Source organism: Rhincodon typus, chromosome 3 (assembly GCF_021869965.1).
Source record: "Rhincodon typus isolate 14 chromosome 3, sRhiTyp1.1, whole genome shotgun sequence".
Taxonomy (NCBI): Eukaryota; Metazoa; Chordata; class Chondrichthyes; order Orectolobiformes; family Rhincodontidae; genus Rhincodon; species Rhincodon typus.
The window spans coordinates 125,646,286-125,670,573 of record NC_063334.1 but is presented as its reverse complement, the minus strand read 5'-3'; the positions used below and the strand labels follow the sequence as shown (position 1 = coordinate 125,670,573).

The 24,288-nt window shown below is 44.8% G+C and overlaps 1 protein-coding gene across 1 annotated transcript in view; it reads right to left on the bottom strand.

The window, feature by feature from the left end:
• The window catches only part of LOC125482192 (complement component C8 alpha chain-like), a 78,758-nt gene extending 61,525 nt beyond the window's left edge, over window positions 1-17,233 (bottom strand). The window contains exons 1-3 of the mRNA XM_048594205.1: window positions 17,114-17,233; window positions 1,783-1,909; window positions 1,105-1,249 (exon numbers count right to left, since the gene is read on the bottom strand). Of these exons, the coding sequence (XP_048450162.1) occupies window positions 1,105-1,249; window positions 1,783-1,909; window positions 17,114-17,199 (358 nt within the window). The 5' untranslated portion in view covers window positions 17,200-17,233. The remainder of the gene's footprint in view (window positions 1-1,104; window positions 1,250-1,782; window positions 1,910-17,113) is intronic.
• Between the last annotated feature and the right edge of the window lie 7,055 nt (window positions 17,234-24,288).

Below are 24,288 nucleotides of genomic sequence, written 5' to 3'. Positions count from 1 at the left end.
ACCCAGAGGACTGGAAAACTGTGAATGCAATGCCCTTGGAGAGGCAAGGAGATAAAAATGGGTAACTACAGGCTAGTTCGCTTAATGGCTATGATTGGGAATCACTATTAAGATGCTGTTACCTTTACTAGACTGATCCTGGGAATGGAGGGACTGTCCTATGAGGAGAGGATGAGCAGGTTGGGCCTGTACTCATTGCAGTTTAGAAGAATGAGAAGTGATCTTATTGAAACATACAACATTCTGAGCGGAGGTGACAAGGTAGATGTGGAAGGGTTGTTTCCCCTGCTGGGAGAGTCAAAGACCAAAGGTTGTTATCTCAGAGTAAGGGGTCACCCATTTAAGAAAGATATGAGGAGGGATTTCTTCTATGAGAGGGGAGTGGATCTGCAGAATTCTTTACCACAGAGGGCCTTCGAGGCTGGGTCATTGAGTATATTCAAGGCTGAAATAGACAGATTTTTATTCAGGAAGGGAATCAAGGGTAAAAGCAAAATCCTACAGATGCTGGAAACCTGAAACAAACCCAGAGAATGGTGGAGAAACTCAGCAGGTCAGGCAGGAAGGGTGGGTAAAGGCAGGAAGGGTGGGTAAAACACAATTAGACTGATACACCTCCCCTCCCTCACCCCATACACATGCAAACTCCACCCCCCCATCCCCCCCCGACACACACAGACACACTCATTCACATACACACACACAACACACACACTCACACACACACACAGACACACACACACAACACACACACACACACATATATATGCACACTCTCTGTTTCACCCACACACAAGTGCACACTCTCTCACATTCTCAAACAGATGCACAAACTCTCACTCGCACACACACACGTAAAACTATAAACACACACACACACTCAACTCACACACACGCACACACACACACACGCACACACTCACACACACGCAGACACACAGTCTCACACACACACACACACACACTCACACTCACAGTCACACACACACACACACACACACGCACACATACACACACGCACACACACACAGACACATGCTCTTTCTGTCTCTGTCTCTCTGTCCCACACACCCTAACACAGGGATGGAGAATTAGGCCAGTTACCGTTTTCACATTGGAAGTTGTTCCCACAGTTGACTGGTGGCTCTTCACAGTTTCCGGAGAGTGGGCAGGACTCCTCTGTAGATAATATGTCTGTACAAGTCCTGCCCCCAAACTGCCCAAACCGGACAATATGCCTGGACCGATACTGTACAGGAAACAGAGAACATTCAGATTGTCTGAAAGTACACCAGGAATCTTCTCCACATTAAAAGTGCTATATAAATGCAAGTTGCTGTTACAAACACCTGCATCAAGGCACGGAAGTGAGTTGTGTTGTGTAAATGCTTGATTGTTATCTCACAGTACATTACAAACCACTTCCATCTGTAAGGAGACACATGGAAACACCACCCTCTCCAAGTTCTCCTCCAAGCCTCTCACTGTCCTGCCTTGGAAATATATCACCATTCCTTTACTGTCACTGGGTCAAAATCCTGGAATTCCCTCCCTAAGGGACATTGTGGGTCAACCCACAGCACATGGACTGCAGTGGTTCAAGAAGGCAGCTCACCCCCACCTTCTCAAGGGGCAACTAGGGATGGGCAATAAATTCCACACTAGACAGCAAAACCCACATCCTGGGAATGAATTTGTGCACAAATGTGATTATAGGTCAAGATTGAAGTGGGCTTTAGCATCTGCTGCAGTCTGGCTGTAAAGAAAATGGCCCTCTCTTACCCTAAGGCCTTGGCATGGCTGACAGGATGACCATTGACCCCAGGGTGAGAGTTCACAGGCAATCTTAGCAGGAGTATTCACGGCTCTCTCAGCTCTGCTCCGAGGTGGGTCATTGTCCAGCGCAACCCTGAGAATTGAACAAAAATTAATGGCCATCAAGAATCTGTTGGCTTCTCCCTCACTGGGTCATCTCAGACTCCAGAAACCTCCACTGGGGGTGTATTTTCAATAAAAGAAGAAACAAGGTGAAGGGGCAGATCACAGACACACTAGCAGAGCTGTAAGTTAGTAAAGAACATGCAGAAATAATCAGGAATAACTTGAAAGAGCAGAAAAATTGGGAGCATCATGTCCTCTAGGAAAGAGCAGCACCATGTGATTACAGACAGGGAATGGAAGATGAGGGCAGCTGTGGGATTTATAAGGAGCCTGTGGAACATTTATTAAAGGTCACAGATGTTTATGCAACAACGCCTCTTCTTTCTCAGACAACTCAGGAAATTTGCCATGTCCATAAGGTCCCTCACCACCTTCTACAGATGCACCATTGAAAACATACTGTCTGGGTGTATAACGGCCTGGAATGGAAACTGCTCTGCCCAGGACCGTAAAAAACTACAGAAGGTGGTGTGCACAGCCTAGACCATCACAGAAGCCAACCTTCCATCCATGGACTCTGTTTATACGGCTCACTGCAGCAGAAAGGCGGCCAACATCATCAAAGACCCATCACACCCCGGTAATGATCTCCTACAGCCTCTTCCATCAGGCAGAAGGTACAGAAACCTGAACACACGCACCAGCAGGTTCAGGAACATCTTCTTCCTGGCTGATATCAGAGTGATGAATGGATGCCAGCCTCAAATAATGTAACCTGCAACGTAACCTGTATGTCTCTGTCTTTTTGATCTGTACATCATTTGCTTGCTGTGATCTGCCTGTACCACTCGTAAACAAAGCTTTTCACTGTATTTCAGTACACTTGACAATAAAATCAATCCTAACAAAACCAATCCTAAACAGTGGGGGTACGAATATCATTAAAGATGATGAATTGGCCAATTTAAAGGAGGAAACAGTGGAGGGGTCACTTAAAGGGAATATGTATTTGAAGTAATGTGTTCAGTTCTAGGCACCTTATTTAAGGAAGGGTGTTACAGCCCGAAAGAGAGTGCAAAGGAGATGTACTAGAATGATATCAGGAATGAGGTAGATTAGATATCAGGAAAGATTCGAGAGATTGAGTTTATTCTCCTTGGAGCAGAGAAGAATAAGAGGTGGCCTTACTGAGGTGTTCAAAATGATGAACAATTTTGTCAGGGTAAAGAAGGATATTCTGTTGCCACGAGTTGGTCTGTCAGTAACTAAGGGTCACAATGTCAGGATTGTCAGTGAAAGAGCGAGGAGTGAGATGAGGAGAAACTTCTTTACTCAGAGAGTGCTGGGGTTTGGAATGTGCTGCTTGTGAGAGGGGTGGAGGTGGATTCCATAGGAGATCTCAAAAGGGAACTGGATAGATATATATAATATATAATATGTACGAAAGTGATGAATTTGGGAGGCTATGGAAATAGGGCTGGAGAGTGGTATTAGCTGGATAGATCTTTCAGGAGCTGGGTTGAATGGCCTCTTTCAGTACCGTAAAACTCTATGTGTCTATGTATAAGTGTTGATGTCAATGTGAGAGAGTATGGAGGATATTTAACTGGGGAAGGACAGGAAGTATTTAAAGTAGTGATGGAATTTAAGGGGGTTATGTAGAGAGTATTTTCTATTTAAAGGGTGTAATTGTGAAGGAAGGAATTGGCGTATTTAAAGGAAGCAGATTACAGCACCTCCTCCAGTGGTCCCCAGCATTACAGATACCAGTCTTCAGCAAATTCCCTTCACTCCACGTGATATCAAGAAACGGTGGAGACACTGCATACTGCAAAGGCTATGGGCCCTGATGACATTCCGGCAATAGTACTGAAGACTTGTGCTCCAGAACTTGCCGCTCCCCTAGCCAAGCTGTTCCAGTACAGTTACAACACTGGTATCTACCCGACAATGTGGAAAATTGCCCAGGTATGTCCTGTACATAAAAAGCAGGACAAATCCAACCCGGCCAATTACCGCCCCATCAGTCTCCTCTCGATCATCAGTAAAGTGATGGAAGGTGTCAGTAACAGAGCTATCAAACAGCACCTGCTCAGCAATAACCTGCTCAGTGATGTCCAGTTTGGGTTCCGCCAGGGCCACTCAGCTCCTGACCTCATTCCAGCCTTGGTTCAAACATGGACAAAAGAGCTGAATTCCAGAGGTGAGACGAGAGTGACAGCCCTTGACATCAAGGCTGCATTCGACCGAGTGTGGCATCAAGGAGCCATAGCAAAACTGGAATCAATGGGTATCGGGGGCAAACTCCCCAGTGGTTGGAGTCATACCTGGCACATAAGAAGATGGTTGTGGTTGTTGGAGGTCAATCATCTCAGCTTCAGGATATCTCTGTAGGAGTTCCTCAGGGTAGTGTCCTCGGCCCAACCATCTTCAGCTGCTTCATCAATGACCTTCCCTCCAAGATGAGGACAGAATTGGGGATGTTCACCGATGATTGCACAATGTTCAGCACCATTCGCAACTCCTCAGATACTGAAGCAGTCTGTGTTCACATGCAACAAGATCTGGGCAATATCCAGGCTTGGGCTGACAAATAGCAAGTGACATTCACACCACACAAATGCCAGGCTATGACCATCTCCAATAAGAGACAATCTAACCCCCATCCCTTGACATTCAATGGTGTTACCATCACTGAATCCCCCACTATCAACATCCTGGGGGTTACCATTGACCAGAAACTCAACTGGACTCACCGCATAAACACAGGGGCTACAAGAACAGGCCAGAAGCTGGGAATACTGCAGTGAGTAACCCACCTCCTGACTCCCCAAAGCCTGTCCACCATCTACAAGGCACAAGTCAGGAGTGTGATGGAATACTCCCCACTTGCCTGGATGGGTGCAGCCCCAACAACTCTCAAGAAGCTTGACACCATCCAGGACAAAGCAGCCTAGGAGGCAATGGCCTAGCGGTATTATCGTGGGACTGTTAATCCAGAGACCCAGATTGGACCTGGTTCAGATCCCACCATGGCAGATGGTGGAATTTGAATTCAATAGAATATGTGGAATTAAGAGTATAATGATGACTGTAAATCCATTGTCCATTGTCCATTGTCCATTGTCCATTGTCGGAAAAACCCATCTGGTTCACTAATGTCCTTTAGGGAAGGAAACTGCCATCCTTACCTGGTCTGACCTACATGTGACTCCAGACCCACAACAATGTGGTTGACTCTGAACTGCCCTCTGGGCAATTAGGGATGGGCAATAAATGCTGCTCAGCCAGCGACGCCCTCGTCCCATTAATGAATTAAAAAAAAGTCCACTTGATTGGCACCACATCCACAAACATCCACTCCCTCCACCCCCGACGCTCAGTGGCAGCAGTGTGTACTATCTACAAGATGCACTGCAGAAATTCACCAAAGATCCTCAGACAGCACCTTCCAAACCCACGACCACTTCCATCTAGAAGGACAAGGGCAGCAGATACATGGGAACACCACCCCCTGCAAGTTCCCCTCCAAGCCCCTCACCATCCTGACTTGGAAATATATCACTGTTCCTTCACTGTCACTGGGACAAAATCCTGGAATTCCCTCCCTAAGGGCATTGTGGGTCAACCCACAGCACATGGACTGCAGCAGTTCAAGAAGGCAGCTCACCCCCACCTTCTCAAGGGGCAACTAGGGACAGGCAATAAATGCTGACCAGGGAACAACATGTATGTCCCATGAATGAATTTAAAAACTGTTGGTAAAAGTATGTAAAAGGAGGAGAAATGCAATGGGTTTTTAAATTGGTGACGGTATCTTTTTTTTCTTTATTCATTCACGGGACGAGGGCATCGCTGGCCAGGCAGCATTTATTGCCCGTCCCTAAAATTGCCCAGAGGCCAGCTGAGAGTCAACACATTGCCATGGCTCTGGAGTCACATGTAGGCCAGACCAGGTAAGGATGGCAGTTTCCTTCCCTAAAGGACATTAGTGAACCTGATGGGTTTTTTTTGACAATCAGCAATGGAATCAGGGTCATCATTAGACTCTTAATTCCAGATATTTAATGAATTTAAATTCCACCATCTGCTGTGGTGGGATTTGAACCCAGGTCCCCAGAACATTATCTGGGTCTCTGGATTAACAGTCCAGCGATAATACCAGTTAGAAAAATTGGAGATTTTGGGAGCAGCTGTATTCTGTTTTTGTTCATGGTTAAAATGCAGCATGGCTGAATCTGGCCTAGGTTTGGTGGTATCTTGTTGCTTGGAATTGGTGCCAACAGAATTAAACCTCTCGAGCACATTACCTCTACTGACCTCTGAACGGCTGGCTTGTGAAAACTGAAAGAACTTTGGATGCTGGAAATCAGAAACAAAAACAGAAGTTGCTGGAAATGCTTAGCAGGTCTTGCAACATCTGTGAAGAGAAATCAGAGTTAATGTTTTGGGTCCGGCGATCCTTCATCAGAACTAATGGTGGCTGGGAAACTGTCTGTTTATATGCAGAAGCTGAGGGGGGGGCAATGGCCTAGTGGTATTATTGTTGGACTGTTAATCCAGAGACCCAGGTAATGTTCTGGGGACATGGGTTCGAATCCCACCACAGCAGATGGTGGAATTTAAATTCAATAAATATCCGGAATTAAGAATCTAATGATGATCATGAATCCATTATTGATTGTCAGGAAAAACCCATCAGCTTCCCTAATGTCCTTTAGGGAAGGAAACTGCCATCCTTACCTGGTCTGGCCTACATGTGACTCCAGACCTGCAGCAATGTAGTTGACTCTTAACTGCCCTCTGGGCAATTAGGGATGGACAATAAATGCTGCCTAGGATCAAAAACAAAGTTGCTGGAGAAGCTCAGCAGGTCTGGCAGCATCTGTGAAGGAGAAAACAGAGTTAACGTTTCAGGTCCGGTGACCTTTCCTCAGAACTGTGCTGCCTAGGGTTTAGGGGAGGAGGTAAGGAGTAAAGGATAGCTGGGGATAGAGCCCAAAGAGAGAGAAGAACAAGAGAGTGAGTAATGGTTGGGCTGGGAGAATGAATAGCTATTAATGGGACAATTAGTGGCTAATAATGGGTTATGTGTAATAGCATGTGATAACAAGGCCTTGGGTGTGGGGACATGGGAGAAGGTGGCTCAAGCCTTAAAATTACAGAACTCGATACTGAGTCCGAGGGCTGCAGATTTCCCAGAGGGGAAAATGAGGTGTTGTTCTTCCAGTTTGCGCTGAGCTTCGCTGGAACACTGCAGCAAATCTGAGAGAGAGATGTTAGCCAGGGAGCAGGGTGGTGCATTAAAGTGGCAGGCAACAGGAAACTCAGGGTCACCCTGTCTACGCTTTGTTTCCCCAATGTACAGGAGACCACATTGTGAGCAGCGAATGCAGTTGACTAGATTCTGGGAAGTGCAGGTGAAGTGTTGCTTCACCTGGAAGGTATGTTTGGGCCCTTGGATACTGGGGAGGGAGGAGGTAAATGGGCAGGTGTTGCACCGTTGCCGGTTACAGGGGAAGGTACAATGGGGGTGTTGGGAGTGAAGGAAGATAAGAGAGGGGAGGGGATTATGTGTCTGGTGGTTTGTGATGCAAATTAATGCCAACACTGTGGGTTCAATCCCTGCATGGACTGAGGTTACCATGATGGACCCACCATGGACCCAACGTCTTCTCTTGCCCAAGGCATGGTGTCCCTCAGGTTAAATTCACTACCAGTTGCTTGTCTCTAATGGGAGAGCAGTTCATAGGTGCTATAATGATTTTCCATTTTACTGTGCTCAGGTACATTGTTATAAATGTCACTATTGGTTGTAGGAATCTCTGGGATCAATTGTACAGGGTTGCAATCAGGAGTGAGTGAGGGAGTGGGGGAGTGGAACAGGGAGCCATAGGATAGAGATCGGTCGCTGATAGATACACCGTCCATTCCCAACGCATGGACTCTGTGAATCTTTGAAAGACTGAACCTGATTGTCCTCCTGCCATCTCTCAGCCCCACCTCAAGAGGCAGCATTCTCACCTTGAAGAACTAAGCACGCTGTGAGCCAACAGTCCCAATGCAATTCTCCCAATGCAGCAGACCCAACGTAGCACTTCCAATGCAACTCTCCCAATGCAGCATTCCCAATGCAACTCTCCCAATGCAGCACTCTCAATGCAACTCTCCCAGTGCAGCGCTCCCAATGCAACTCTCCCAATGCAGCACTCTCAATGCAGCAGTCCCAATGTAACACTCCCAATGCAACTCTCCCAATGCAGCACTGCCAATGCAGCACTCCCAATGCGGCACTCCCAAAGCAACTCTCCCAATGCAGCACTCCCAATGCGGCACTCCCAAAGCAACTCTCCCAATGCAGCAGTCCCAATGCAGCACTCCCAAAGTAGCACTCCCAATGCAACTCTCCCAATGTAACACTCCCAATGCAACTCTCACAAAACAGCAGTCCTAATGCAGCATTCCCAATGCAACTCTCCCAATGCAGCACTCCAATGCGGCACACCCAATGCAATTCTCCCAATGCAACAGTCCCAATGCATCACACCCAATGCAACTCTCCCAATGCAGCAGTCACAATATAGCACCCCAATGCAACTCTCCCAATGCAGCAGTTCCAATGCAGCACTCCTAATGCAGCAGTCCCAATGCATCACACCCAATGCAGCACTCTGAATGCAACTCTCCCAATGCAGCACTGTGGGAGTGCTTCTCTGTCAGGGTTCTGATTTCCAGGAGATACTTTAAACCATGACCCCGTCTACTCTGTGGATAGTTATTCAGGGGTCCACAATGAGGGATATGTTGAGGAACACCAGGGGAACTTTCCGCCATGACTCAGTCAATATTCAATATTCTTATATTGGCAGCAGGAATGCAGAAAGATGTTTCCCTTGGTATCTAGACTGGAACAAAGATACACTCTCTCAGACTAAGGGGCAGGCTATTGAGGACTGAGATGAGCTAGGATTTTATCATTCAGAGCTGCAGAGGGCAGTGGGAGCTCAGTCATTGAATATGTTCAGGACGGAAATCAATAGAGTTATAAAGATATTAAAGGTAATGAGGCTTGGAAAATGGTGTTGACGTCGAGGATCAGCCACCATCTATTGAATGACAGCATATTCAATGGGCCCAATGACCTATTTCCTATGTTCCTCAGTAAACATCACAAAAAAAGCAGATTATTGGTCGCTCCAGCTTATTGTTTGTGAGAACACCCTGTGCAAAAATCGGTTGCCAAGTTTCCAAAAAAGACTACATTGGAAAATTTTCATTGACTGTGTGGTACTTCAGGCCGCTGTGACAGGTGCTATAAAATTTTTTTTATTCATTCATGGGATGAGGGCATCGCTGGCTAGGCAGCATTTATTGCCCGTCCCTAATTGCCCAGAGGGCAGTTATCAGTCAACCATATTACTGTGGGTCTGGAGTCACATGTAGGCCTGACCAGGTAAGGAACATAGAACACGTAAACATAAGAACATAAGAACATAAGAACTAGGAGCAGGAGTAGGCCATCTGGCCCCTCGAGCCTGCCCCGCCATTTAATAAGATCATGGCTGATCTTTTTGAGACTCAGCTCCACTTACCCGCCCACTCACCATAACCCTTAATTCCTTTACTGTTCAAACATTTATCTAGCCTTGCCTTAAAAACATTCAGCGAGGTAGCTTCAACCGCTTCACTGGGCAGGGAATTCCACAGATTCACAACGCTTTGGGTGAAGAAGTTCCTCCTGACCTCAGTCCTACATCTGCTTCCCTTTATTTTGGAGGCGATGCCCTCTAGTCCTAGTTTCACCTGCTAGAGGAAACAACCTCCCTGCCTCCACCTTATCTATTCCCTTCACAATCTTATATGTTTCTCGAAGATCTCCCCTCATTCTTCTGAATTCCAATGAGTATAATCCCAGTCTACTCAGTCTCTCCTCATAATCCAACCCTCTCAACTCTGGAATCAACCGAGTGAATCTCCTCTGCACCCCCTCCAGTGCTAGTATATCCCTTCTCAAGTAAGGAGACCAAAACTGCACACAGTATTCCAGGTGTGGCCTCACCAGGACCCTATACAGCTGCAGCATAGCCTCCCTGTTTTTAAACTCCATCCCTCGAGCAATGACAGACAAAATTCCATTTGCCTTTTTAATTACCTGCTGCACCTGCAATCCCACCTTCAGCGATTCATGCACAAGGACACCCAAGTCCCTCTGCACAGCAGCGAGCTGCAATTTTTTACCATTCAAAACATAGTCCATTTTGCTGTTATTCCTACCAAAATGGATGACCTCACACTTATCAACATTGTACTCCATCTGCCAGACCTTTGCCCACTCACTTAGACTATCTATATCCCTCTGCAGACTTTCAGTGTCTTCTGCACACTTTGCTCTACCACTCACCTTAGTGTCATCTGCAAATTTTGACACAACACACTTAGTCCCCAACTCCAAATCATCTATGTAAATTGTAAACAATTGCAGTCCCAACACTGATCCCTGAGGCACACCACTAGCCACTGACCGCCAACCAGAAAAACACCCATTTACCCCTACTCTTTGCTTTCGACTGGTCAACCAATCCTCTATCCATACCAATACATTACCTGTAATACCGTGCAACTTTATCTTATGTAGCAGCCTTTGGTGTGGCACCCCAGATCATAGAACATAGAACATAGAACATTACAGCGCAGTATAGGTCCTTCGGCCCTCGATGTTGCGCCGACCTGTGAAACCAATCTGAAGCCCATCTAACCTAAACTATTCCATTATCATCCATATGTTTATCCAATGACCATTTAAATGCCCTTAAAGTGGGCGAGTCTACTATTTTTGCAGGCAGGGCATTCCACGCCCTTACTACTCTCTGAGTAAAGAACCTACCTCTGACATCTGTCCTATATCTATCACCCTTCAATTTAAAGCTATGTCCCCTCGTGCTAGCCATCACCATCCGAGGAAAAAGGCTCCCACTGTCCACCCTATCTAATCCTCTGATCATCTTGTATGTCTCTATTAAGTCACCTCTTAACCTTCTTCTCTCTAATGAAAACAGCCTCAAGACCCTCAGCCTTTCCTCATAAGACCTTCCCTCCATACCAGGCAACATCCTGGTAAATCTCCTCTGCACCCTTTCCAATGCTTCCACATCCTTCCTATAATGCGGTGACCAGAACTGTACGCAATACTCCAAGTGCGGCCGCAGCAGAGTTTTGTACAGCTGCAACATGACCTCATGGCTCCGAAACTCAATCCCTCTACCAATAAAACCTAACATACCGTACGCCTTCTTAACAACCCGATCAACCTGGGTGGCAACTTTCAGTGATCTATGCACATGGACACCAAGATCTTTCTGCTCATCCACACTACCAAGAATCTTACCATTAGCCCAGTAATCTGTATTCCTGTTACTCCTTCCAAAGAAAATCACCTCACACTTTTCCGCATTAAACTCCATTTGTCACCTCTCAGCCCAGCTCTGCAGCTTATCTATGTCCCTCTGTAACCTGCAACATCCTTCCGCACTATCCACAACTCCACCAACTTTGGTGTCATCCGCAAATTTACTAACCCATCCTTCTACGCCCTCATCCAGGTCATTTATAAAAATGACAAACAGCAGTGGCCCCAAAACAGATCCTTGAGGTACACCACTAGTAACTGAACTCCAGGATGAACATTTCCCATCAACCACCACCCTCTGTCTTCTTACAGCTAGCCAATTTCTGATCCAAACCGCTAAATCACCCTCAATCCCATGCCTCCGTATTTTCTGCAATAGCCTACCATGGGGAACCTTATCAAACGCTTTACTGAAATCCATATACACCACATCAACCGCTTTACTCTCATCCACCTGTTTGGTCACCTTCTCAAAGAACTCAATAAGGTTTGTGAGGCACGACCTACCCTTCACAAAACCGTGTTGACTATCCCTAATCAAATTATTCCTTTCTAGATGATTATAAATCCTATCTCTTATAATCCTTTCCAACACTTTACCCACAACCGAAGTAAGGCTCACTGGTCTATAATTACCAGGGTTGTCTCTACTCCCCTTCTTGAACAAGGGGACGACATTTGCTAGTCTCCAGTCTTCTGGCACTATTCCTGAAGACAATGACGACATAAAGATCAAAGCCAAAGGCTCTGCAATCTCCTCTCTAGCTTCCCAGAGAATCCGAGGATAAATCCCATCCGGCCCAGGGGACTTATCTATTTTCACACCTTCCAGAATTGCTAACACCTCCTCCTTATGAACCTCAATCCCGTCTAGTCTAATAGACTGTATCTCAGTATTCTCCTTGACAATATTGTCTTTTTCCTATGTGAATACTGACAAAAAATATTCATTTAGCGCCTCTCCTATCTCTTCGGATTCCACGCACAACTTCCCACTACTGTCCTTGACCGGCCCTAATCTTACTCTAGTCATTCTTTTATTCCTGACATACCTATAGAAAGCTTTAGGGTTTTCCTTGATCCTACCTGCTAAAGACTTCTCATGTCCCCTCCTGGCTCTTCTTAGCTCTCTCTTTAGGTCCTTCCTGGCTAACTTGTAACTCTCAAGTGCCCTCACTGAGCCTTCACGCCTCATCTCTACATAAGCCTCCTTCTTCCTGTTGACAAGAGATTCAACTTCTTTAGTAAACCACGGTTCCCTCGCTCGACCACTTCCTCCCTGCCTGACAAGTACATACTTTTCAAGGACACACAGTAGCTGTTCCTTGAACAAGCTCCACATTTCAATTGTGCCCAGCCCCTGCAGTTTCCTTCTCCATCCTGTGCATCCTAAATCTTGCCTAATCACCTCATAATTGCCTTTCCCCCAGCTATAACTCTTGCCCTGCGTTATATACCGATCCCTTTCCATCGCTAAAGTAAATGTAACTGAATTGTGGTCGCTATCACCAAAGTGCTCACCTACCTCCAAATCTAACACCTGGCCTGGTTCATTACCCAGTACCAAATCCAATGTGGCCTCGCCTCTTGTTGTCCTATCTACATACTGTGTCAGGAAACCCTCCTGCATACATTGGACAAAAACTGACCCATCTGAAGTACTCGAACTATAGCGTTTCCAGTCAATATTTGGAAAGTTAAAGTCCCCCATAACAACTACCCTGTTACTTTCGCTCCTATCCAGAATCATCTTTGCAATCTTTTCCTCTACATCTCTGGAACTTTTCGGAGGCCGATAGAAAACTCCCAACAGGGTGACCTCTCCTTTCCTGTTTCTAACCTCAGCCCATACTACCTCAGTAGACGAGTGCTCATCAAACGTCCTTTCTGCCACCGTAATACTGTCCTTGACTAACAATGCCACACCTCCCCCTCTTTTACCACCTTCGCTGATCTTACCGAAACATCTAAACCCCGGAACCTGCAACAACCATTCCTGTCCCTGCTCTATCCATGTCTCGGAAATGGCCACAACATCGAAGTCCCAGGTACCAACCCATGCTGCAAGTTCACCCACCTTATTCCGGATGCTCCTGGCATTGAAGTAGACACACTTCAAACCACCTTCCTGCCTGCCGGTACACTCCTGCGACCTTGAAACCTTATTTATGACCTCACTACTCTCAACCTCCTGTACACTGGAGCTACAATTCAGGTTCCCATCCCCTTGCTGAATTAGTTTAAACCCTCCCGAAGAGCATTAGCAAATTTCCCCCCCAGGATATTGGTACCCCTCTGGTTCAGGTGTAGACCATCCCGTTTGTAGAGGTCCCACCTACCCCAGAATGAGCCCCAATTATCCAGGTATCTGAATCCCTCCCTCCTGCACCATCCCTGTAGCCACGTGTTCAACTGCTCTCTCTCCCTATTCCTCGCCTCGCTAGCACGTGGCACGGGTAACAAACCAGAGATAACAACTCTGTTTGTTCTAGCTCTAAGCTTCCACCCTAGCTCCTTGAATTTCTGCCTTACATCCCCATCCCTTTTCCTACCTATGTCGTTGGTGCCTATGTGGACCACAACTTGGGGCTGCTTTCCCTCCCCCTTAAGGATCCCGAAAACACAATCCGAGACACCACGGACCCTGGCACCTGGGAGGCAACACACCAACCGCGAGTCTCTCTCGTTCCCACAGAATCTCCTATCTGTCCCCCTAACTATGGAGTCCCCAATGACTAATGCTCTCCTCCTCTCCCCTCTTCCCTTCTGAGCAACAGGAACAGACTCTGTGCCAGAGACCTGTACCCCGTGGCTTACCCCTGGTAAATTGTCCCCCTCAACAGTATACTTGTCATTGAGGGGAACGGCCACAGGGGATCCCTGCACTGTCTGCCTGTTCCCTTTCCGTCCCCTGACTGTAACCCATCTACTTTTTTCCTGTACCTGAGGTGTGACTACCTCCTTGTAACTCCTCTCAATTATCCCCTCAGCCTCCCGAATGATCCGAAGTTCATCCAGCTCCAGCTCCAGTTCCCTAACACGGTTTCCGAGGAGCTGGAGTTGGGTGCACTTCCCGCAGATGAAGTCAGTGGGGACACTCGTGGTGACCCTTACCTCCCACATTCTACAGGAGGAGCATACAACTGCCCTAACATCCATTCCCACTGTTCTGAATTCCCAAACAGACTATTGAAAAAAAAACTAGTAACCTTACCAAATCGGCGCTCAGAGTCTTTTGTTTTGGTTAGAGGAGGAGGATGGTTGGGAGACACTACCTAAGCAGTGTTTCGGGTAAAGCAACTGCCCAATATATTACCTCACTTACTCCAAAAATGGAGTCACGCAAGGTAAGACTTTTATAATCGAAAAGCTTACCTTCCCAGGGTGCCCTCGTGCTTCCTCCTGGACTCCCGCCGCTGAAACCACTGACAAATGCCTTCTGGAAATCCAGATACACCACATCCACAGGTTCCCCATTGTCCACCATGCAAGTAATGTCCTCAAAGAATTCCACCAAATTAGTTAAACATGACCTACCCTTCATGAACCCATGCTGGGTGTTCCCAATGGGACAATTTATATCCAGATGTCTTGCTATTTCTTCCTTAATGATAGATTCAAGCATTTTCCCCAATACCGAAGTTAAGCAAACTGGCCTATAGTTACCTGCTTTTTGTCTACTTCCTTTTCTAAACAGCGGTGTCACATTGGCTGTTTTCCAATCTGCGGGAACCACCCCAGAGTCCAGTGAATTTTGGTAAATAATTACTAGTGCATTTGCTATTTCCCCCATCACCTCTTTTATTACCCTGGGATGCATTTCATCTGGGCCAGGAGACTTGTCTACCTTTAGCCCCATTAGCTTGCCCAGCACTGCCTCCTTAGTGATAATGATAGTTTCTAGGTCCTCACCTGCTATAACCTTCTTGCCATTAGTTTTTGGCATGTTATTTGTGTCTTCCACTGTGAAGACCGACACGAAATAACTGTTTAATGTCTCAGCTATTTCCTCATTCCCAGTTATTAAATTGGCCTTCTCATCCTCTAAAGGACCAATGTTTACCTTCGCCACTCTTTTACGATTTACATATTTATAGAAACTTTTGCTGCCTGTTTTTATATTCTGAGCTAGTTTACTCTCATAATCTATCTTACTTTTCTTTATAACTTTTTTTGTGGCTTTCTGTTGGCCTTTAAAGATTTCCCAGTCTACTAGTTTCCCACTAATCTTTGTGTTTTTGTATGTGTTTTTTTTTCAATCTGATACTTTCCTTTATTTCCTTAGACATCCATGGCTGGCTCTCTCTTTTTCTACAGTTCTTCCTTATCACTGGAATATACTTCTGCTGAGCACTGTGAAAAATTGTTTTGAAAATCCTCCACTTTTCCTCAATTGACCCACCATAAAGTTTTTGCTCCCATTCTACCTTAGCTAACTCCTTCGTCATTCCTTCATAGTCTCCTTTGTTTGAGCACAGGACATGGGTACTGGATTTAACCTTCTCACACTCCATCTGTCTTTTAAATTCGACCATACTGTGATCGCTCCTTCCAAGAGGATCCCTAACTGTGAGATCATTAAGTATTTCTGTCTCATTACACAGGACTAGATCTAGGATAGCTTGCTCCCTCGTAGGTTCCATTACATATTGTTCAAGGAAATTATCGCGGATGCATTCTATTAACCCCTCCTCAAGGCTGCCATGACCAACCTGGTTTGACCAATCGATATGTGGATTAAAATCCCCCATGATAATTGCTGTACCATTTTTACATGCATTAGCTATTTCTGTTTATTGCCCGCCCCACCATGATGTCATTATTTGGTGGCTTATAGACCACCCCTATCAGTGACTTCTTCTCCGTGCTATTCCTAATTTCCACCCAAATGGATTCAATGTTTTGTTCAGCAGAACCTATATCATCTCTCACTACCGCCCTGATATCATCCTTAAAAATCAGAGCAACACCACCTCCCTTACCTTCCTGTCTGTCCTTCTGAACAGTTTGATACCCCTGGATATTTAACTCCCAGTCATGACCATCCTGTAACCATGTCTCTGTAATGGTCACTAAATCATACCCATTTGCCATGATTTGCGCCGTCAACTCATCCACCTTGTTTCGAGTGCTCCGAGCATTCAGATAAAGTGCCCTTATGCCAGTTTTTGCACCTTCTTTTTGGGTCCTATTACCTTCATTACTAACAGCTCGAGTTCTCCTTCCCTTTAACTTTTTTCCTAATTTTCAATGGAGTTGAAGCTTCCTTGTCACCTGCTAACCTGCTGCTTTGCCTTACATTAATTGTTATTCTCCCTCTCCACTCACTTCTCCCTTCCCCCGTACTCACTAGTTTAAAGTCCTGTTGACCACCCTATTTACCCTTTTCGCCAGAACACTGGACCCGGCCCTGTTCAGGTGGAGTCCTTCCCAGCGGTATGGATTCCTCCTGTCCCAGAACTGATGCCAGTGCCCCATGAAAAGGAAACCCTCTTTCCCACACCACTCTTTCCTTCCCTAAAGGACATTAGTGAACCAGATGCGTTTTTCTGACAATTGACAATGGATTCATGGTCATCATTAGACTCTTAATTCCAGATATTTATTAAGTTCAAATTCCACCATCTGCCATGACAGGATTTGAACCTAAGTCCCCAGAACATTACCTGGGTTTCTGGATTAACAGTCCAGTGATAATACCACTAGGCCATCATCTCCCCTATAAATGCAAGCTTGTCTTTCCTTTTCTCCGCTCTAGTTTAAAATCCGCCAATGCAAGGGTTTGGAAATTTCTGAAATACCGGGTTGTTACACACATGTGCTCACCTCTCCTTGCCCTCGATGTTAGACAGAAGTGTCACGGAGGAGAAGAGTAAAGCGTAGAGGGGAAAAAAGGCAGGAATTCCAGTCATTTTCTCCCGATCTCTGCTGATGTTGGATTGTCACATGTCCAGAGATCCAACAGCAGGAAGGTTTAAATAGGACAAACCTGTCAATCATCAACAGGACAATCCCAATCTCACTGAGGTCATTAACTCAGTGTAATCCACATGGTTGACAGAAAAATAAATGTCTGCTTCCATTCAGGAACAGCTCTGTTAACACACTACTAGAATCGATCAGCAAATCTGGGATGTTTGTGGATCCTCCTGCTCCAGTGAGCTGTTTAATCGTCCACCACCATTCACAACTGGATGTGGCAGGACTGCAGAGCTTATCTCTGATCTGTTGGTTGTGGGATCGCTTAGCTCTGTGTACCAAACGCTGGAGGCAGTATACAAGTGATTCAATAGTTTCCAACAGTCATTAACAAAAGGGACACAAAGCTAAAGACTATTAACAAAGAATCAGAAAAGTGAGCAGCAGAATGTGTTATTTAAGCATTGAGTAATGATGATCTGTTAGGCAATGTCTGAAAGTGTGGGTTGTTATGACACAGAAACAGATAGCTGAGCCAAAGCTGTCTCTCTATGTTTGTATTTTCATCCTGGTAAAATCCAAACATTCAAAGACCCTGAAAATTGACCCCAATGGTTCCTACCCAGTCTTTTTGACTAACTAGTACCAGACTTTGTGAGCAATCAAAAGCAGACGTCAGGTTTATAGCTTAAATAAAAGATTTAACCATTTATTGATAATACAGTAACTTTAGTAGAGCAAAGTTAAACCACAAATGAATCTAAATAATGCCTGATTTAAAGCCAATTAAAGTTGATTTAAAGTCTCTAACACCTCTCCCTAGTCTCACAGAAAGATAGACAGACAAACAGGCACAATCAAAGGATAAATCAAAAGGAAAAAGAAAACAAATGAACTGTAACTGGACATTTCACTGAAGCAGTCTCCACAATCCGTAATCTCAATGGGATTGTATTTTGTCTGGTTCCTGAAGACACCAATGAATCCAGATAGCTTCCAGTAGGCTCTGAGGAATATTCATTTAATTCTCATAACTGAGAGTGTGTTCTTTGAATTTTCATGCATTAATAATGGGATAACAATCAGAAAGCAATCAAACCTCCATTCTGTAGCTTTGGTAGCCAAAATCCTTCTGACCTAAACACAAATCAAAAACCAGTTCAAATGCTGTCCTAAGGGGCAACTTTTTCCCACAGAGGGTGGTGCGTGTATGGAATGAGCTGCCAGAGGAAGTGGTAGAGGCTGGTACAATTACAACATTTAAAATGCATCTGGATGGGTGAGTGAACAGGAAGGGTTTAGAGGGATATGGGCCAAATGCTGGCAAATGGGATAAAATCAGTTTAGGATATCTGGTCAACATGGATGAATTGGACTGAACGGTCTGTTTCCTTGCTGTACATCTCCATGACTCTATGTTTCTCTTCGTTAGGCTGTCTCCTTATGAGGCCCCAGTTAAGATTCAATAATTGCCATCAATTTGAACACAGTGCCTCCCTGGAGTCGAAATGTCTATAGAGCACTTTTCAAACAAGAACCAAACTGCAATTAACTTTCAGCCCTGGGCTCGTAACAAAAGGGTCTAGGCCCAAAACGTCAGCCTTCCTGCTCCTCTGATGCTGCTTGGCCTGCTGTGTTCATCCAGCTCTACACCTTGTTATCTCAGTTTGTTTGTTTTCTTTTATTTAAAAAATACTAACTGCTATTCACAACTCAACCTTCAGCTCTCAGCTCACAGTTCACAGCTCTGAAGCAAAAATGATTACAAAATAAAAAGAAGAAAAAAGTCAGTGAGCATTCTAGCAAGGAAAAGCAGGTTGTTATGACTGCCTGGGGCAGCATGCTGGAAATCGAGCCCCTCTAGTCCCAGAGTCATCACAAAAGTTAGAGATTTTTAAAAGCACACAAAGTTCCCCATTTCCCTGATATTGAGACCCAGGTTGATAGAAAGCATGGATCAGGTTTCTATACTGAACAAGATTCACTATTTAATAGATAAAAGGAAAAGAGAAGCCAAAGTGAACACAGGTCCCTAAGAGAATGAAGCTGGAGAAAAAATAATGGGGGAACCAGGAAATGGCAAAGGAGTTGAATAAATGCTTTATATCAGTTTTCACAGTAGAAAAGGAAGTGATGGCCCAGTGGTATTATCACAGAGACTCAGATAATGTTCTGGGGACCCAGGTTTGAATCCCACCATGACAGATGGTGGAATTTGAATTCAATGAAAAAATATCTGGAATTAAGAATCTACTGATATGTGTTAAATCATTGCTGATTGTCAGAAAAACCCATCTGGTTCACTAATGTCCTTTAGGGAAGGAAACTGCCATCCTTACCTGGTCTGGCCTACATGTGACTCTAGACTCACAGTAATGTGATTCCGAAGTGACCTCAGAAATGACCTTAACATACTATTCAGTTCAAGGGTCATTGGGGATAGCAATAAATGCTGGCCAGTCAGCAATGCCCACATTCCATGAATGAGTAAACAAAAAGAAAACATTAATGGCATCCAAACAATAAATATTCAAGTAGCGAAAGGAGGAGAGAAAATAAATGCAATAGCTATCACTAAAGAATGAAGTGCTTAGAAAACTAGTGGGCCTTAAGTCACCAGGACCTGATGTACTGCATCCTCGGATATTAAATGAAGTGGTAATCTTCCAGGAATCCTTAGATTCTGAAAAAAGACTGCTGATGTAACACCATTTATTTAATAAAACACAGGTAACTATAGGCCAGTTAGTTTAACGTCTATTACTGGAACAATGTTACAGTCTAATCTAAAGGCTGTAATAACAGAGCATTGAGAAATACACACCCTGATCAATCAGGGTCAGTATGGGCTCATGAAGGGGAAATCATGCCTGAGACATTTACTAGAATTCTTTGAGGAGGTAACAAGCCAGATAGATAAAGGGGGAGCAGGGGATGTAATATATTTGGATTTTCAGAAGGTGTTTGATAAGGTGCCACACATTAGGCAACTTAATAAGAGCCCATGGTGTTGGGGGCAGTAAATGAGCATGGATAGAGGATTGGCTAACTGATAGAAAACAGAGGGTTCGGATAAAGGGGGGCATTTTCAGGATGGGAACCTGTAACTAATGAAATGCCACAGGGATCAGTGCTGGGGTCACAATTATTTAAAATGACAATTAATGACTTGGATGAGGAAAGTGAATGCACTGTAGCCAAGTTCATGGATGACACCAAGATGGGTGGGAAGGCAAGTGGTGAGGATGACACAGAGTCTGCAAAGGGATAGAGACAGATTAAGTGAGAGGGCAAAATCTTGGCAGATGTGATGTAATGTGGGGAAATATGGAGTTGTACATTGCAGCATAACTGTTCATCAATAATGAGATGGTAATAGCTGAGGGAAGGATCATCTACTGTATTTCCTGAAGCACATGGCATCACATGTTCACTTCCTGGAAATGATATCAGTGCAGGGTTGATTCATAAAATGTTTAAAAAACTTTTGATAAAACCATCCTTGGCGAAACTCTTCCACCATGAGATGGAGCCCAGCTCTGTCCTCACAATGCTGCAGTGCTTTCTTTTCAAGTGTTTATCTGATTCTTTGTTGATAGGTATTAAACCTTGTGAGGCCTATGTCTTTTTAGTTTGTTTTGTCTTTTAAAAGTACGTTTTGAGAGTCAGTAACCTCACTCCCATTATAGTAGGCATTGTATAAACAACCAAGTTGCAGATGATTTGGAGCTGAGGGAATGGACCAATACAGCTTTTGTTGGTAACAAGGAGTTGGCTGGTCTATGGACTAGTGACCAGTTATCAATGACAAAAGCCTTTTGTCTTTCAACAACCATGTGATTGGTTATCAGGTAACTGGACAGCTTGGAGTTGGGAACAAGATACATAGAGAGAGAAGTGTTCAATCCTTCTCTAGCTCAGGAACAGTCTCTCTCTTCTCTGCAGTCAAAACTCACTGTAAGCCTGAAGAAAGCAAATTTATCTTTCCTGCAAAATTTGTTGTAATGTGTGACTCTTAGCTGACAAACCAAAGACTCCTTTGTGAGTGAACTAGCCACCTTGTGTCTCATAGAGTTGCACAGCATGTAAACAGAAACGTTGGTCCAACTCATCCATACTTACCAGGCATCCCAAACTAATCTAGTCCCATTTGCCAGCATTTAGCCCATATCCCTCTAAACCCTTTCTTTCATTTACCCATCCAGATGTCTTTTAAATATTGTAAATGTACCAGCCTCCATGACCTTTTCTGGCAGCTCATTCTATACATGCACCACCCTACGTGTGAAAAAGTTGCTCCTTAGGTCCCTTTTAAATCTTTCCCCTCACACCTTAAACCTATGCCCTCCAGTTTGGTCTCCTCTACCCTGGGAAAAAAAAAAGACCTTGCCTATTCACCCTATCCATGCCTCTCATGATTTTATAAACCTCTATAACGTCACCCCTCAGCCTCTGACACTCCAGGGAAAATAGCCCCAGCCTATTCAGCCTCTCCCTATAGCTCAAACCCTCCGACCCTGGCAACATCCTTGTAAATCTCTGCTGAACCATTTCAAGTTTCACAACATCTTTCCCACAGCAGGGAGACCAGAACTGAATGCAATGACATCCTCCCTATTTTAGCACCGCTTGGCAGGTTTGACAGCACTGTTTCCGCTGTTGTCTTTTCCGGTGCCTAGGTCGTTGCTAGGTGATCTGTCTGGTTTCATTTCTTTGTTGAGATTTCATAGCAATTGATCACAACTGAGTGACTTTCAGGGCCACTTCAGAGGGCAGTTAAGAGTCAACCATATTGCTGTGGGTCTGGAGTCATGTGTAGGCCAGACCAGGTAAGGATGGCAGATTCCATTCCCTTCCCTGAATGACATTATTGGAGTTGTTGATTGGTTCACCGTGGATGAAAACCAGTCAGCTAACATTTTGTCACAACAAGGTGCAGAGCTGGATGAACACAGCAGGCCCTGAAGGGTCTAGGCCCGAAACGTCAGCCTTTCTGCTCCTATGATGCCGCTTGGCCTGCTGTGTTTATCCAGCCCTGCACCTTGTTGTCTTGGATTCTCCAGCATCTGCAGTTCCTACTATCTCTGATTCAGCTAACATTTTGTCTCCCTTCTGGGTGACATTGTCAGCACATGTAGCTGAATTGATATGGTTCAGTCTGTCAGGGTGGGCAGTGTTGTTTCTGGTTTTGTACCATAGTGAAATGTAGAAGTGCTTTATTTCACCATGTTTGTTAATTGCATCAATGGTTGAAAACCAGGCCTCCTGGAATTCTTGTGTTTATCTTTGTCTCACTTGTCCTCGTACAGTAACTTTGTTCAAATCAAATTGATGTCCTTCTATGCCGGAGTGTATTGAATTGAGGGAGAATTGGTTGTACCAATTTTCAGCCACCAATGCAATTAACAAACATGTTGAAATAGACTCCATCTACACACGGGGATCTTGTTATTGCACAGTTCCTGGTGGCAGCACTTGTTAATATTTACCTGTTTCCCTGGTTTAATGGATGATTTGGTGATGACTTTCCAGAAAAAAAAGCTCAGTTTCTGACTCCTTGTGTAGGAATAGTGTCTCTAGCTCAGCCTAGTGTCCCAACTGCTCCAGTGAACTAACAAGGTGTAGAGCTGGATGAACACATCCTCTGATGCTGCTTGGCCTGCTGTGTTCATCCAGCTCTACACCTTGTTATCTCAGATTTTCCAGCATCTGCAGTTCCTACTATCTCTGCTCCAGCAAAGATTGGTTAAAAAAAATTAAAAACTTGGTTGCAGTTGATTTGAATGACAGTAAGGTTTCCAAAAATAAACTCCTCCTCCAACACTGTATGAAAGAAAAAGTTCATGCACTAACATAACTCAATGTCTTGAACTTGGAACTGCTGCGCTTTCAGTTGTAATGGTGAGTTGTAGCTAGTCTCAATTTCCTCTCTGTCTCACTGCTTGTTCACCTCCCTCGTGTAGACTCTGGACCTGAACTTCAAGGTCAGAGTTGTTAAATAGAGGCTGCATTGACTCCAAGGGTAAACATTGCAGGCAACACTTGAACAGACCAAATCTTTCCAATCAATATTTAACTTGATAAGTTCTGGTCTTCCCAGAAATCAGCTGCCTTTTGGGAGGCAGGGGTACAATGTTATTGACACTGGGCTATTTATCTGGAGATCAACTGACGTTTTGGGCAGCCTCACAGTGGAATTTAAATTTGAAAATACAAACAAAATTCCAAAATTAAAGTCTGGTCATAAAATTGATGATTAGTGAACTCAATGGGTTTTTACAATAATGTTTTAATGAAGATGTGTAGCTCAGGTTGGATTGTTAGGTGGTTTGCTGAGCTGACTGGTTTTCATGCAAACGTTACATCTCCTTTTTAGGTGACATCGTTAGTACTGTGTAGCCTGTGTTGAAATGCTGTGGTTCTGTCCTGATCTTGTTTCCAGTTTTGTACCATAGTGGAATGCAGATGGCGTCTATTTGTTAATTGCATGGGTGGTTGAAAATTGGCACAACCAATTCTCCCTCAATTTAACACACACTGGCATAGAAGGACATGAATTTGATCTGGACAAAGTTACTGCATGAGGACAAATGAGACAAAGATAAACACGAGAATTCTAGGAGGCCTGGTTTTCTACCACTGACAAAATTAACAAATATGTTGAAAAAAACCAAAATGTGTTGGAGGAGGAGATAATGAACTCCAGCCCCAGTGGTGCCTACCCCCTCTCTCTAAATGCTTCGAGGGCATCACCTGCTCCCTCTAAGTGCACCCAGACCGGAACGTAACTGAGAGGTGCAGACCGATAGGAATCATCACCCCACCCACCTCCATGGCAGAATACCTGGACCTGCCAATGGTCACTTTCGCCAAGCCTAGGGGCAGTTCCTCTGACCCACCCACTACAGTCAGTACCCAAAAGGTGGGCTCAAAGTGCAGCCAAAACAGCAATGGCTGGTTGTTTTAGACCCACAAAAGGGCTGTAACTAAGGTCACAGTTTAAGGATAAGAGGTGAGCCATTTAGGACCAAGAACAATGGAGAGCGGCCAGGCCGGCGGGAGAGCGGCCAGGCCGGCGGGAG